Source organism: Garra rufa, unplaced genomic scaffold, assembly GCF_049309525.1.
Source record: "Garra rufa unplaced genomic scaffold, GarRuf1.0 hap1_unplaced_004, whole genome shotgun sequence".
Lineage (NCBI taxonomy): Eukaryota > Metazoa > Chordata > Actinopteri > Cypriniformes > Cyprinidae > Garra > Garra rufa.
The window spans coordinates 2,363,694-2,378,673 of record NW_027394279.1 but is presented as its reverse complement, the minus strand read 5'-3'; the positions used below and the strand labels follow the sequence as shown (position 1 = coordinate 2,378,673).

The 14,980-nt window shown below is 43.4% G+C and overlaps 1 protein-coding gene across 1 annotated transcript in view; it reads left to right on the top strand.

Moving 5' to 3' along the window:
* LOC141312708 (b(0,+)-type amino acid transporter 1) overlaps positions 1-13,433 on the top strand; it is a 124,820-nt gene extending 111,387 nt beyond the window's left edge. The window contains exon 6 of the mRNA XM_073832594.1: positions 13,203-13,433. Within this exon, the coding sequence (XP_073688695.1) occupies positions 13,203-13,433 (231 nt within the window). The remainder of the gene's footprint in view (positions 1-13,202) is intronic.
* Positions 13,434-14,980: the final 1,547 nt, after the last annotated feature.

The following is a 14,980-nucleotide window of genomic DNA, read 5'->3' as shown; positions in this document are numbered from 1 at the left end:
GAGCACTCTGAACTATACAGTTTTTCATAATAAGTTCTAAATGCTTCATTGATCTCTGCTGGGTCAACTATATTTCCAGTTAAACTCTCAATTGTTGTAATTGTACGCTCTGTTTGTTGTTGTCGAATTTGCCAAGCAAGTAACCGTCCTGTTTTATCTCCATATTCATAAAAAATTTGTTTCAACCTTAGAACTTTTGACGCTGCTCTACTTGCTGACAGTTCATTATATCGGGACCTAAGTAATAAAAGTTTCTCTTTTGTTTCTGCTGTATCTATGGTTTTCTGGAAAATATTATTTTCTAGTTTTTTTATTTGATCTTCTAATTGTTTCATTTCTTGTCTAGATTTCCTAGCTTTTGAACTACAAAACCCAATTATATGTCCTCGAATAAAAGCTCTGAATGCTTCCCATCTAATACAAGCAGATGTTTCAGACTTATTAATTTCAAAATACAAATCAATTTGTTTGTCCACATATTCTACAAACTCTGAATCATGAAGCCATCCGATCTGAAAACACCATTTAGGGGGATTTTTTTTAATCAATTTTGTAGTTTTGTATGATAAAGATACTGCTGCATGGTCAGATATGACTATACTGTGATAACTACAGTCTGTTATATTGTTAAGCAATTGTGCAGAAATTAGGTAGTAATCAATACGTGAATGAGTTTGATGCATGCCAGAATAACAGGAATATGATACTGCTGCAGGATTAAGATCCCTCCAAACATCTAATAAATAAAATAAGGTCTTTCATAAATTCCTGTATCACCTTCCTGACTTTAGTAGCCTATGCATTTTATCAATCCCTGTTGAATGATCTTTAGTAGAATCTAGTACACAATTCATATACCCTGCTATAAAATAGTATCCAGGCAAATTAGCAATTAACAAAAACAAATCATTAAAAAATGCTTTATTTTTTTAATATTGCCCAATCCTCTGCAATTCCAAGTTACAAATTTCACATTCCCTGTCTCCCCCATGATCTGTTACATTTCCTATTAAGAGGTATTTTGCCTTTTACAAACTCAACAATCTTAAATACTGAGAAGAAAAAAATAAAAATATAAACAATAATGAACAACACACCTATTATTAAAGAACATTCAACATTAACCCCGATTTCCCCAGTAGCGTCCATACTACTGCATTTAACCCCCCACCCCTTTCTCTCTGTATATGGCGCTGAGTGGTCCACACACCCGTGAGGAACTGTCAGGTACTTCTGTCTATATTTGTCACAAGCAACCCTATTTTTAACATTATTCTCACATATTATATCAAACTATAAACACACTTTTTCACATTTCCAGAGAATAATAACACCTGAATACCTTTGATTATTGTTTTACAAATTAGTGTCCATTAATCACTATCGAGTCTTCACACCAAAAAGAGTATAATGTTCATAGTATATGATCTGAATTATTTTACATTTACATTCAGGATTTTACATTTACATTCAGCCCACCTTTATTCTGTGTTTAATTCTTCAATGAAGCTTTCGACTGCCTCCGGTGTGTCAAACACCCTTGATTTCTCCTGGTGAGTAAGAAGTACAGTCGTGGCCAAAAGTTTTAAGAATTACATAAATACTGGAAATTGGAAAAGTTGCTGCTTAAGTTTTTATAATAGCAATTTGCATATACTCCAGAATGTTATGAAGAGTGATCAGATGAATTGCATAGTCCTTCTTTGCCATGAAAATTAACTTAATCCAGAAAAAAAAACTTTCCACTGCATTTCATTGCTGTCATTAAAGGACCTGCTGAGATCATTTCAGTAATCGTCTTGTTAACTCAGGTGAGAATGTTGACGAGCACAAGGCTGGAGATCTTTATGTCAGGCTGACTGGGTTAGAATGGCAGACTTGACATGTTAAAAGGAGGGCGATGCTTGAAATCATTGTTCTTCCATTGTTAACCATGGTGACCTGCAAAGAAACGCGTGCAGCCATCATTGCGTTGCATAAAAATGGCTTCACAGGCAAGGATCTTGTGGCTACTAAGATTGCACCTAAATCAACAATTTATAGGATCATCAAGAACTTCAAGGAAAGAGGTTCAATTCTTGTTAAGAAGGCTTCAGGGCGTCCAAGAAAATCCAGCAAGCACCATGATCGTCTCCTAAAGAGGATTCAGCTGCGGGATCGGAGTGCCACCATTGCAGAGCTTGCTCAGGATTGGCAGCAGGCAGGTGTGAGCGCATCTGCACGCAGAGTGAGGCGAAGACTTTTGGAAGATGGCCTGGTGTCAAGAAGGGCAGCAAAGAAGCCACTTCTCTCAAAAAAAAAAACATCAGGGACAGATTGATCTTCTGCAAAATGTATGGTGAATGGACTGCTGAGGACTGGGGCAAAGTCATATTCTCAGATGAAGCCTCTTTCCGATTGTTTGGGGCATCTGGAAAAAGGCTTGTCCGGAGAAGAAAAGGTGAGTGCTACCATCAGTCCTGTGTCATGCCAACAGTAAAGCATCCTGAGACCATTCATGTGTGGGGTTGCTTCTCATCCAAGGGAGTGGGCTCACTCACAATTTTGCCCAAAAACACAGCCATGAATAAAGAATGGTACCAAAACACCCTCCAACAGCAACTTCTTCCAACAATCCAACAACAGTTTTGCATTTTCCAGCACGATGGAGCACCGTGCCATAAGGCAAAAGTGATAACTAAGTGGCTCGGGGACCAAAACGTTGAAATTTTGGGTCCATGGCCTGGAAACTCCCCAGATCTTAATCCCATGGTCAATCCTCTTTTGGTCAATCCTCAAAAGGCAGGTGGACAAACAAAAACCCACTAATTCTGACAAACTCCAAGAAGTGATTATGAAAGAATGTGTTGCTATCAGTCAGGATTTGACCCAGAAGTTGATTGAGAGCATGCCCAGTCGAATTGCAGAGGTCCTGAAAAAGAAGGGCCTACACTGCAAATACTGACTCTTTGCATAAATGTCATGTAGTTGTCGATAAAAGCCTTTGAAATGTATGAAGTGCTTGTAATTATATTTCAGTACACAGAAACAACTGAAACAAAGATCTAAAAGCAGTTTAGCAGCAAACTTTGTGAAAACTAATATTTGTGTCATTCTCAAAACTTTTTGACCATGACTGTAGACGGGCGGGATATATGATCCTGTGTTTACCGATTCCTCTCTCTCGCAGCTTCTGTCTCACTCCATCATACGCTCTTTGTTTCCTGTGAACTTCAGCCGAAACATCTGGATGAAAGTGAAGAGTGTGTTCCTTGTATAATATCACCCCCTTGGACCTGGCCACTCTAAGCACCTGTTCTTTTTGCTTTAAGTTTAGAAACTTCATTATTAGTGTTCTTGGTAGTGTACTAGCAATCCGTCTTGTGTTCCGAGTGTAACGGGTTTTATTTTTAGAATCTTGCAGGTAATGCACTAAGGGCAGGACACACCTATTGGCGTCGGCACGTAGTTTTATTGCGCACACCTGTGCAGCTCATCACTGGGAGCACGTGGATATTCAGCATTTTAAAAGGTGTCCGTGTGAGCATTGTGTGCGACTTCTCGAGTGCATGTTAAGCCCCGTGGTCTGAGACCGTTTTCTTCACCTAAATCTCTTGTTTGCCTTCTCCTGGTGAGTTGTTTGCCTTTAGTCTTTTTCATTAGTTTTAAGTGATAGTCTAAAGAATGCATTTATCATTAGGAGAGTGTGTGCGTGAAGTGAAGAGCGCAGTTCGCAAAGTCTGCCCTAGTCTATGAAATTCACCTAGGAGGTAAGGAGTCTGTTTGTGGATTTTAAAGAAGATTTCGTTTTTAAAATCCCTCATCTGTCTTATATTTGTATTTTAGGTGCGGCCTGAAGGTGCGGCCTGAAGGTGCTAGCTGTTGTTTCATATTCCGTATTTGTGGCTGTTCTTTAAATTTGTCTCATCTACTGCTGTCCTTGACGTTGCCGTCATCATTTTGATCCGGATCTAGCGTCTATAGATATTCAATTCGATTGATCATTATAATGCATTGTGAACTTACCTCTTATGTGATGCTTTCAGTTTGTTTTCTGTGAAAGTATCTTGGTCTGTGTATATCCACAGGTGAACGGATGAGCTGTAATATTGACGCTGAACTGAAGGGGAGTTTGTATTGATTCATATTGGTTTGATTTTTCACTTGCTTTAATCATCTTTATACACTGATTTGCCGTGTGGAGTGTCCCCTATATGCTGGTGTTATTTATTGCGGTCTCTTTGTGACTGGGTATTTAATTGGTAATTGTGATGAGACCATTTTACAGTTTTTCTCAATTGCTAAAACACTATAACCAGTCTTTTGAACTAAAATTTCAAAACAATAACGCCATTTTTGAAAAAGCACACCCATTTCCCTAAACAATAAACACTATTCCCTGCTTTGACACATGAGTTATATTTGGTGAACTGTTACTGCAAAACTCTACACACAAATACCTACATTTCTCAGTGCTTACACCATGATGTCATTTAGAAAGCACAAGCATTCAACATTGTTCACTCAAGTCTGCGAAGTTTGAGCTCAATTAGCACACAATTACCCAAGTGGACACCAATCAGAACCTTCGGCATAGATTTGTTGTGTTCATCATGTGAAAAGTTTTTTATTTGTATTGTTTTCGTAGTATTGTTTTGAATTTGTCTCATCGGTGTGTAAAACTGTGTTGTAGTGTGTGTGTTTTTGAGGATTTGTGTGTCATGTCTGAGAGCAAAGTTTGGTTTTTCAGCAAGATTGAATTGTTTTGAGTGGAGAGCTTCATTTTGACCTCAATATAGGAAGTTTGGGGAATTGAGTTAGGAGTTGTGGATTTGTGTTTAGAGTTTCGCAAATAAGAGGCATAATTTCAAGAAATGTGTTTAAGCAACTGAGAAAAACTGTAAGACTGTTTTTTTTATATTGAGTATACCATGGTGTGAGTTAATAAATGTGTATCTTTTTGCAAGTCACGTATCTGTCTTGAATCAAAAACGAACCAGCAGGGTCCTTCATATCGTTGTAACTTTTGCGTTAATCATTAAGTGTTTCTTTATATTTTCCTGGGTAGTAACCTAGGTGGCGTAGTAGGGTTTTATTTTAATATCCTATATCCAAGGGTTACACGAGCATCCATGTTTCATTGTGGGCCGACTCTATGTGCGTGCTGTATAACTAACGATGTACTCGAGTCCATTACCAATATTTTTGGAATCCAGGCCTCCAAAAACGCACACGCATCGCCTCCCTCTTCCCGCTCCGGCAAACCCACCAGCCTCAGGTTGTTCTGTCTGTTTCTGTTTTCCATGTCGTCAACATTGTCAGTCAGTTTCTTAACTTGGGATTCAAGGGAATTTGCGCAAGCACTGAGTTGAACGATTTCATCCTCCGCTACAGAAATGCGTTCCTCTGCCTCCTTCACACGTTCATTCACCTCTTGATTGCTAACATTACTCCATCAATTTTATTTGTTACTCGTTTGTCCATTTCTTTAATGGCTTGTAACACATCTGACAGTTATGTAGGGTCTCACTCCCTCCACAGAACCTGACCACGAAGAGGAACCTCCTCCCCACCTCATGCTGGAAGATGGAGCCGTCTATGCCGTCCGGGAGATTCTCCGGTCTCGTCGTCGTGGTGGTCTACTCGAGTACCTAGTAGACTGGGAGGGTTATGGACCAGAGGAGAAGTCATGGGTCCCAAAAGACGACATCCTAGATCCCACGCTCACTGAGGAGTTCCACGCTAGTCATCCTGAGTTCCCTGCACCCCGAGGACGAGGTAGACCACCACGGCGCAGGAGACTTCGGCCCTCAGGAGCGGGCCCTGGGGAGGGGGGTAGTGTCACGGATTGGTCAGGTTCTGCACCCACAATCACTCCCAGATCACCTTCACCTGAATACTGATTAATGGACACCTGCACTCAATCATCACCAGCACACAAAAGCCACTCTCCACACACCACTCATTGTCCGGGCTCGTTCTAGCGAAAGCGGACTGCTAGTGTCTCTCTACGAGTCTCACTATCTGAAATACTTACCTTAGTGTACTTACCTGATCTCTGTCTCGTTCCAGTCCTCCCAGTTCCAGTCTTCTGTGTCTTCTCAGTCTCCAGTCGTCAGTGGTGTGTGCCGTAAGCTGACTTCCACGTCAGCGGAGGGTGGCGGATTCACGGACTCTCAGTATCCCTCCGGCTATCGTTCTTGGAATCCTCCAGTCTTGCCACCTGCAAAAGAAAGGACCTGTTATTCACTCCACGTCTTCACCCGGCTCCGAATTCTTCTTTACAAGTCATACTCACCATCACGAGAACTCCATTCACCTCCGGCACTGCTGCTCTTAACAAAATAAACATCACTTGTATTATACTCACCTTGTTGTCCCGTCTGCTTCATAACAGTGGTTGCCTCCGCGAAGTGCATTTTAAATCCTTTAATGCACGGCAAGCCGTTGATTATCCAACTTATTCCATGGTCTTTTGCTAAGTAATAGACAAGTTAAAACTAGTACTGCTCTTTGCAGCGCAATATTTGACTGAATAGGTAAAAAAGACGGTTATTTTCGTCAGTTATGACACGCCGCTCTAGCATTCTGCCTGCTTCAAATCAGACACAGACATGAAATAGTGCGGTAAGATCACATTTATTTGAATGAATTCTAGCATTTGTTTCAGTAAATTATCCATCGACCGAGAGAGGTAGAGATTACAGTTGTGTTTGTGTGTGTGTGTGTGTGCGTACCTGTCTGCATTGCTGTGCGTCTGCGCGTCTCTCTCTACAAACAACGAATTCATTCAAAAAACCACCTCGATGCTGAGTGTTACACCAGGCCAGCAGAGGGAGCTCTTACCCACACTGACTGTTGCTGCTCCCTCTGCTGCCTCTATGGTGGCTTCCTGTTTGTCTGCCATAAAGGCCAGCTCAACACACTCTCTCACTGCGAAGTATTGATTAGCTCTAGTGGACTCTACTAAGCATTTTCCCAGTTTCATAGTTTCTTAGTTCACTCTTGTCTTGTTCCCAAAGTCATAGTTTAGCTTGTTTGTTTGGTTTGTGTTCTTTTGTTACTTTGGACTGCTCACCTGGTTTTCGACCCACGCCTGCTTTATTGGACTATTCTCTCGGATTACCTTGTTTGTTCCTGTTTGCTAGTGATTGACCCTGTCTGTTTTTGACCTCTACCGCAATAAAGCTTTGCATTTGGATCCCCACTCTCAGTCGTCCCGTTTGTAACAGAATACTTCGCCACACCCGGATCCAGCGGCTTTATTCACTACCAGCTCAATCATGGACCCAGTCGACCAACTACTTCAGCTGCAACAAGCACAGCTACCCATTGAGGAATATACTCAACTGTTTTGTAAGTTTTCACTTCAAATACCTTTTTATGATGAAGTGTGGCTTAAGGACATATTCTGCTTTGGACTTAATGAACCCACTAAATCACTGTTGCCTGGAGGGGAATTTAAATGTTCATTGGAGCACTATATGCAGTATGCGTTGTTGCTATGTGGCTCTCCGTTAACTGTGGATGTTTTAACAGAGCCACAGCGTAAGATGTCTACTAGCCCAGAGCCTCAGCACAAGATATCTGCCAGCCTAGAGTCCTTCCCGAGTCTGCTCACAAGATGACTGCCTTTCCAGAGCCCGTTCACAAGATGGCTGCCCTTCCTGACACTGTTCATAAGATGGCTGCCCATCCAGAGCCTGTTCACAAGATGGCCACCCTTCCTGAGCCACTTCACAAAATGGCCGTCCTTCCAGAACCTGTTCACGAGATGGCCACCATCTCAAAGCCTGTCAATATGGCCGCCATTTCAAAGCCTGTTCACAAGATGGCTGCCTTTCCAGAACCTGCTCACAGGATGACTATTCTTCCTGAGTCTGCGTTCAAGATGGCCGCCCTATTGGACCCAGCTCACAAGAGGACTACCACGCCCAAGTTCTCTCGCAAGATGGCTGCCACCCCCAAGCCCGTTCACAAGATGGCCGCCATCCCCAAGCCTGTTCACCAGATGGCTGTCCCTCCTGAGCCCGTTCATAAGATGGCCGCCTTTCCTGAGTCTGCACCCAAAATGGCCGCCCTTCCAGATCCTGTTCGCAAGATGGCCGCTCTTCCAGACCCTGCTCACAAGATGGCCGCCTTTCCTGAACCTGCTCACAAGATGGCTGCCGCCACTCCAGAGTCTGCACTCAAGATGGCTACCGCCACGCCCAAGTCTTCTCACAAGATGTCTGTCTCCCCAGAACCACCCCAAGTCCTCTCGCAAGATGGCCGCCACGCCAGAGCCTGCTGCAAAGATGGCCGCCACACCAGAGCCTACTGCAAAGATGGCCGCCACGCCAGAGCCTGCTGCAAAGATGGCCGCCACGCCAGAGCCTGCTGCAAAGATGGCCGCCACGCCAGAGCCTGCTGCAAAGATGGCCGCCACGCCAGAGCCTACTGCAAAGATGGCCGCCACGCCAGAGCCTGCTGCAAAGATGGTCGCCATGCCAGAGCCTGCACCCAAAATGGCCGCCACGTCTGAGCCTGCACGCAAGAGGGCCGCCATACCTGAGTCTGTCGTCAACATAGTGGCTACTGCATCAGACCCTCACCCTTCCATGGCCTATCCGAGACTAATATCCAGTTTGGAGGACCTACCACTGCTGTCAGTACGAACAGTCAGTCTCTTACAGCCAGCGCCTGCTAACTCCACGTCAGCCAAGCCAGCTTCCGCCAAAGCCACGTCAGCCAGGCCAGCATCCGCTAAGGCCACGCCAGTCAAGCCAGCATCTGCTAACACCACGCCAGCCAAGCCAGCGACTGCTAATGCTACGACAGCCAAACCAGCATCTGCTAACTCCATGTCAGCCAAGCCAGCATCCGCCAAAGCCACGTCAGTCAAGCCAGCATCTGCCAACACCACGCCAGCCAAACCAGTGACTGCTAATGCTACGACAGCCAAGCCAGCTACTGCCAATGTCACTTCTGCCAAGCCAGAGCCCGCTCACGTCATGTCAATAAGACCACAGCCAGCTAGCGTCATGTCTGCTTCTCTCGAATCCACCCCAGCTGTTGTTTCTGCCAAGTCAAGCCACGTCACAGCTGCTATTCCTGCTGAGTCAAACCAAGCAGCTCTTCTTGAGTCAGGTCAAGTCAGAGCTGATCCTCCAAGGCCAAGTCACGTCTCCCCCGAGAGTTCAGAGCCAATGCTCCCAAGCCATGCAGAGCCAATGCTCAGTCATGCAGAGCCAACGCTCCCAAACCATGCAGAGCCAACGCCCCCAAGTCACGCAGAGCCAACGCTCCCAAGCCTCACGCCCACTGACCCGGAGGGCATTCCTCTGCCAACTGCATTACCTGTTATGGCAATCGCCATTTTGAGTGTGTGGGCTGTACACTGCGCCCCAGTGGCCTCTTCTGCCCATGAGTCTGTCCACAAGTTTGCTCTGGAGGCTTCATCTGCACGCATGTCCGCTGCGCCTATACCTCTTTCGGAGGTGGCGTGCATAGCGTAACTTTACGCTCTGCCCGCTCCGCCAAGGCTTTACGCTCTGCCCGCACCGCCAAGGCCTCACGCTCTGCCTGCACCGCCAAGGCTTCATGCTCTGCCTGCACCGCCTATGCTCCCTGCTCTGCCAGCACCACCAGGGTTCCCTGCTCTACCTGTTCCGCCAAGATTCCTTGCTCTGTCTGCTCCGCCAGGACTCCCTGCTCTGCCTGTACCACCTAGGCTCCCTGTCATCTCTGTCTCGGCTTTTGGGGCCATTCCAGAAGTCTCTGTCTGCCCAGTAACAGCCACGAAAGCCGTACCTGAAGTTCTCGTCTGCCTAGTCACGGCTATGGAGGCCACGTTCTCCCATGAACTCTCTACCTCTCTCCTTGTTCTGTCTGCCTCCTCTGTCCCTACTCTCCCCAGGTCCCAGTTCATAATGCGGCCTCCTGTTCCGCCCCGGAGGGCTCCTGCGCCTCCTGTTTCGCCCTGGAGGGCTCCTGCGCCTCCTGTTCCGCCCTGGAGGGTTCCTGCGCCTCCTGCTCCGCCCTGGAGGGCCGCTCCGCCTCCTGCTTCGCTCCGGAGGGCCGCTCCGCCTCTTGCTCCGCCCTGGAGGGTTCCTGCACCTCCTGCCCCGCCCTGGAGGGCTCCTAAGCCTCTTGCTCCGCCCTTGAGGGCTTCTCCGCCTCCTGCTCCGCCCTGGAGGGCTTCTACGCCTCCTGCTCTGCCCCGGAGGGTCGCTAAGCCTCCTGCTCCGCCCTGGAGGGCTCCTAAGCCTCTTGCTCCACCTCGGAGGACTGCTCTGCCTCCAGCTCTGCTCTGAAGGGCCTTTGCCCAACCTGTTCTGCCTCAGTCTCCTGGCCCCCCCACCGCTCCCCTGGACTGTTTCTTCCTGTTGTTTTTTGGAGCGTCTGGAAGCCGCTCCTATGTTACACCAGGCCAGCAGAGGGAGCTCTTACCCACACTGACTGTTGCTGCTCCCTCTGCTGCCTCTATGGTGGCTTCCTGTTTGTCTGCCATAAAGGCCAGCTCAGCACACTCTCTCACTGCGAAGTATTGATTTGCTCTAGCGGACTCTACTAAGCATTTTCCCAGTTTCATAGTTTCTTAGTTCATTCTTGTCTTGTTCCCAAAGTCATAGTTTAGTTTTAGTTTAGCTTGTTTGTTTGGTTTGTGTTCTTTTGTTCCTTTGGACTGCTCACCTGGTTTTCGACCCACGCCTGCTTTATTGGACTATTCTCCCGGATTACCTTGTTTGTTCCTGTTTGCTAGTGATTGACCCTGTCTGTTTTTGACCTCTACCGCAATAAAGCTTTGCATTTGGATCCCCACTCAGTCGTCCCGTTTGTAACACTGAGGAATATAATGTTGCAATCTAGTATCTAGGATATTTTAACAATAAGAATCGCGGGGAAGTGCTGACAAGAAGTTTATGTATGTGCGCAGCACAATGCGATCTCCGATCTCTCTGTCTGTCTCTCTCTCTCTCTCTCTCTCTCTCTGCGTTTGCGTGCATCAATTAAAGCAGCGCATTAATATAGATCGGTGATTAAACTGACTTGGAACTACCTGTGCATTAAACGGTTTTACTGCACACCTGCTCCGCCCCACAGCAATATTCGATTGGACCATAGCATTATGGGACGTACTTAGGCGGCCTGCTTAAAATCCCATGTCTCTAATAGTTTGTTTCTTTTTGCCATTAGCTTTTTGCCGGCGCTCTTTGCTATAGCTTTCTGCCATTGCTTTTTGCAATTGCCTTTCGCAACCACGCGATTGTGCCATCCAAACTCTACAGGATAAACTGATGCTTCATGACTGCCGAATTCTTCAAAGTCTCGCAACTCCGACTCAGAAGAACTTCCAGCGCATCAGCTTGTGCAACCAGGCAACCAAACGAAGCTCCACCCGGCAAACCATTAACTCTTCACGAATGGGTTTCCCAGAAGATGTCATCCAAGAAGCAACCAATCAGCAAAGCCGGGGTTCCCTCTGCTAAAGACAAGCCTGTGGAACTCTGCTTGAACCGAATGCAAGTAAACAAGATCTCTGTTTATTTAGCTGAAACTGGTGCAAAATCTTCCTTAAGTAGTAAAAAGCCAAATCTCTGCTGTCGTGGTTTTCTCTGGTTGCAATCTAAGAACTAGTAAGACATACTAGAACTCTGGGATGCTATTCAAAACTCCGTAACTTTCACTCCCTAAAGTGTGTGTGTGTGTGTGTGTGTGTGTGTGTGTGTGTGTGTGTGTGTGTGTGTGTGTGTATGTACCTGGTATTCATCACATTGTGGGGACCAAATGTCCCCACAAGGATAGGAATACCAGTAGATTTTGACCTTGTGGGGACATTTCTCAGGTCCCCATGAGGAAACAGGCTTATAAATCATGCACAATGAGTTTTTTTTTTTTTGATGAAGTAAAAGTGTGCACAATCTCCTGTGAGGGCTAGGTTTAGGTGTAGGGTAGGTGTAGGGCCAGAGAAAGTACGGTTTGTACAGTATAAAAACCATTATACCTATGGAGTGTCCCCATGAAACATGTAAACCCAACGTGTGTGTGTGTGTGTGTGTGTGTGTACCTGGTATTCATCACGTTGTGGGGACCAAATGTCCCCACAAGGATAGGACTACCAGTAGATTTTGACCTTGTGGGAACATGTGTGTGTGTGTGTGTGTGTAATTGTGTTTGAGTAGGTTAGTACATGTACCGTAGAGTAGTTCAATAAATCATTGCTTCATTGGAAAAGTGTCTTGATTTTTATGTTCACAAAAGTTCTTTCTGTGTTTAGATCCAAACTACCTGAGCTTTAAAATTTCCTAACGTAATATTTTGGATTTATGATCTTGGCCATGAGCATATTATAAACCTCAAAGTTGATAAAGTATACTGAATTAAATTCACTTAATCATTCATCCACTTCGTTGGATGAATGATTAAGAAGCTGAATCTATTAATTCTGAATCAGTTTAATCAAGTTTCAAATCTTTCGATTTGATTCATTATTTGAATCATTATAAATTATAGCTTAATTCATTACAGTTACATTATATTGTGTTTAGCTCTGTTAATTTCTCCCTGTGCTTATTAAATTAAGTCTAGATTATACCTGTTGTCTCCATCGCCTTCCTCATCTCTACACAACCGTGACAAGAACATGACTTGACGATGATTGGACTGTATTTCCAGAGGCAGAACAAACAGTCTAGAAGAGTGAAAGCTGGTTGAATGTGATATAAGGAAAAAATCCCTTTCGCACTTTGGTGCTGTGTCGCCCTATCGCCGTAATGAAGATACCGCCCCTGGTTATTAAGATTGATGTGGTTAGAAATTGGTCAAATGTTTTTGGAAACCAAATATGACCAGAATATCAATGTGCCTAATTATGCACACACTGTATTGTATCAAACACTATATAAATAAATGGGACTTGACTTAGTTAGCACAGCACTGAGTGACACATTCAAGCAAGCTTTATTGTCATTCAGCTATTTGTGGAGACATACAGAGGAATGAGATTTCATGCCTCACGGGACAACAGTGCACACACACACACACACACATATATAACCTATACAACATATAGCCTATATAAACATAAGCTATATAAGCTTACACATAGCTAACAGTCTGATTATACATTAATTTATAGACATAAATACTTTACATAACACATAGATACATAGTGTGTGACAAACCTTGACATAGAAACAAGTTAATATTTTAACCTTTGTCTTTCTATCTACCCTTCCAAGGTACCTATAATTATTCCCATCATTGTGTTGCTGGCTGCAGTGTACCTGGTACTGGCACCCATCATTGATGACCCTCAGATTGAGTACCTCTATGTGACCCTCTTCATGCTGAGTGGCATTGTGATTTACATCCCCTTCATTCATTTGAAACTGTTCCCAGGATTGTTAAATAAACTCACAGTCTTTCTTCAGCTGTTCCTAGAGGTAGCACCAACTGCCAAAAACCTGTAATGCTGAGGAAACAAAACTGTCAGATTTTGTGTATTTCAAATTCACATGTTATAGACTCTCAATTCTACATTTAATAAGTTTGAAAAAAAAAAAAAAAAAATCACTGTTCTTTAAATCAAACACCTCCTGAGTGTATGAAAGTCAAAATCTAAATCTGAATAATTTTTGAGTAAATTAAAATTTAAATATTTGATAGAAACTGCATTCCTGATTAATCTTTTGGTAACACTTTACAGTAAGGTTCCATTTCTAACTTTCGTTATTGATAATTGCTGCACATCTGCATTGCATTGAGGCAACCAACTTGTGGAACATAGAAAGTATTTCAGGATGAACTACATTCTACCGTTCTTGTGAAGAACCTACAGTTTTAAATTTTAACAAAGGTGCTTTGTGGCTTCTTGCAAACATCTTCTGACTGTAAAAACACTTTTAGATCAGCTTCTACATCTACAAATAAATTATCTTCAAATGTTGTACTGTTTTTATTTTTATTTTTTTTAATTATGATTTTTGTATGCAACTGTACATTTAAAACCTGTTGACCCGAAAATTAACTAACATTAACAGAGATTAATTTCTTTCCCATTCCAGTAACACTGTATAATAACTACACACTATGAACCATTAGTTAAGCATAAGTAAAGAGTCAATTCATTATTTATAAAGCATTATCCCCACATTAATAGACAGTAGTAAGCAGTTTATAAATGCAGCTATAAATGTTTTGCTTCTGATTTATAAGCGTATCTATAATGTTATTAATAATTGTATTTTTTTTTATATATTGTATTAATGATCAATGAATCATTTATAAATTAAGTATCATATAATTAACAGACCAGTTATTTAGGAATTGTCAGAGATTCATAAGATCATTTAGAAAGTATAACTAAATGATTAATAAACTTTTAATGCACATTTCTAAATATTATTTAGACATACAATAGTTTCTCAGTGGGAAAAAAAATGCAGATGCAAACTTGACTTCAATTGTAACACCCCGTCATTCTGTCTGTTTTGGTTTCTTCTGTATGTCCATATTTGGTGTTTCCTGTCCTAGGTTTCGTTAATCAGCATTACCTGCCTATGTTAATCTAATGTCCCTTTATAAATTTGTTTCAGTCCTAGTTTCTTTGTCCAGCTTTAAGGTTACCCAGTGTGTGCGTCTGTGGATTACCCCTGTGGATTATATTAAAGAATTTTGCATTGAATTCTACTTCATGTTGCGCCCTTTCTACACGCACCATGACATTAATTCGGCATTACCGAAACAACAAACCTTACTTGCCGTGCGAATGCCTAGAGTGCGCCACTACCTTACATACTGTAGTCCTGTTAATCAGAAATTATTAAATTATTGTTCGTTGAAAGTATTAGTGCCAAGACAGATCTGTTAAATCAAACTTAGAAAATAGACCAATAACTAACACTAATATTTTGTATGATTAGTTTATGTTTCGTCATAACGTCTTTTCGTGTGACTACAGTCGAATTCCAAGCGGCTTTTTTGTGCCCTTCAAGGGCACTACGTGAAGGGGACGCCA